The sequence below is a fragment of the Protobothrops mucrosquamatus genome, unplaced genomic scaffold, assembly GCF_001527695.2.
Source record: "Protobothrops mucrosquamatus isolate PMUCROS unplaced genomic scaffold, P.Mucros_1.0 scaffold_269, whole genome shotgun sequence".
Classification (NCBI taxonomy): Eukaryota; Metazoa; Chordata; class Lepidosauria; order Squamata; family Viperidae; genus Protobothrops; species Protobothrops mucrosquamatus.
Genome location: NW_015386345.1, coordinates 239,025 through 240,902, shown reverse-complemented (window position 1 = coordinate 240,902; position 1,878 = coordinate 239,025). Strand labels below are relative to the sequence as shown.

The 1,878-nt window shown below is 42.8% G+C and overlaps 1 protein-coding gene across 1 annotated transcript in view; it reads left to right on the top strand.

Annotated features, from left to right (window-relative positions):
- The window catches only part of HDC (histidine decarboxylase), a gene marked incomplete at its 5' end in the record, with an annotated part of 9,854 nt that overhangs the window by 2,355 nt on the left and 5,621 nt on the right, over positions 1-1,878 (top strand). Inside the window, one exon of the mRNA XM_015831619.1 lies at positions 800-943. Coding sequence (XP_015687105.1) covers positions 800-943 — 144 coding nt within the window. The remainder of the gene's footprint in view (positions 1-799; positions 944-1,878) is intronic.

Here is a 1,878-nt window from a genome sequence, read left to right as displayed (position 1 = left end):
CTTATGATGTGTTCTCAACAATCTCCAAAGCGCCTGAAGGCAGGACAAGAAGCAATGGATGGAAACAAATCAAGGAGAGAAACAACCTAGAACTAAGGAGAAACTTCCTGACAGTCAGAACAATTAATTAGTGGAACCTCTTGCATCCTGAAGTTGTGACTGCTCCAACAATGGAAGTTTTTAAGAAGAGACTGGGCAACCATTTGTCTGAAATGGTATATAGGCTAAAACATATGAGGAAAGGCTGCAGGAATTGGGTATGTCTAGTCTAATGAAGAGAAGGACGAGGGGGGACATGATAGCAGTGTTCCAGTATCTCAGGGGCTGCCCCAAAGAAAAGGGAGTCAAGCTATTCTCCAAAGCACCTGAAGGCAGGACAAGAAGCAACGGATGGAAACTAACCAAGGAGAGAAGCAACCTAGAACTAAGGAGAAACTTCCTAACAGTGAGAACAATTAACCAGTGGAACAATCTGCCTCCAAAGCTGTGAATGCTCCAACACTGGAAGTTTTTAAGAAGAGACTGGACAGCCATTTGTCTGAAATGGTCTAGGGTTTCCTGCCTGAGCAGGGGGTTGGACTCGATGACCTCCAAGATCCCTTCCAACTTTATTATTATTATTATTATTATTATTATTATTATTATTATTATTATTATTATTATTATTATTATTATTATTATTATTATTCTGCTTGAGCAGGGGGTTGGACTAGATGACCTCTAGTTCCCTTCCAATTCTGTTATTCTGCATTCTGTAATCATCCACTGATTGTCTCCAACCTGGGTCTTGTTTATCCAGGCTCATTCCTCTGTTGAAAAGGCAGGGTTGATTTCCCTCGTGAAAGTCAGGTTTCTGCCGGTTGACGAGAATTTCGCCTTGAGAGGTGAAACGCTGGGCAAAGCCGTGCAAGAGGACCGAAGCCGTGGCTTGGTACCTATCTTTGTAAGTGTTGCTTGTTCTCTCTCTCTCTTTGGGCGATACGATATTGCTCCATCACTTCTGAAGAGCAGCAGAGTCCTCCTTCCACTCTGTCACAAAGGGAGACTTGCCTTGTCCACTACTTAGGACAGTGATGGCGAACCTTTTAGAGACCGAGTGCCCAAACTGCAACCCAAAACCCATTTATGCATCGTTGGGTGCCGGGTGGGTGTGGCCCATTGGGTGGGCGTGGCCCATTGGGTGGGCATGGCTGCGGTGGTAATGGCAGACTGGGTGGGACTAAAAAGTTCAATCAATCAATTCCAACTTTGCGAGATCTTTTTTTTCCCCGCGAGAAGTTGAAATTGACTGATTGATTGAACCTTTTTTTTTTGACACGGCGGTGGAGACCTAAAGTGAAAAGGTTTTATAAAGCCCAGCTGAAGGCCTAGGACTGGGGCGACGGCACGGGTGCCCACAGAGAGAGCTCTGAGTGCCACCTATGGCACCCGTGTCATAGGTTCGCCACCACTGACTTAGGACCTTTCAAAGTTACAAAAAAAAAAAAGATTACTTACGACCTACATTTATGGCCATTTGCTGATGGGTCAGTACACTTAACCAATAAATATCATTGTTTTGATTAAGTTTAATTCCTAAAAAAAAAACCTTTCCCTTTTTCAAATTGCAATAACATAGGCAGCTGATATGAGAAAGTATGTATATCAGCCAACAGAAAACTAAGGTACAAAAACAGGGGAAAAAATTAAAAACGGATAATGAGTACGGGAAGAGCTAATCACACCAAGACAGACTGAAAAGTGTTTAATTAGAAATGTAAGTCTATATAGATAATTAGATTATAATTAGAACACTTGGAATTAAGGAGAAATTTCCTGACAGTGAGGACAATCAACCAGTGGAACAGCTTACCCCCAGAAACCGTGGGCAATCCATCA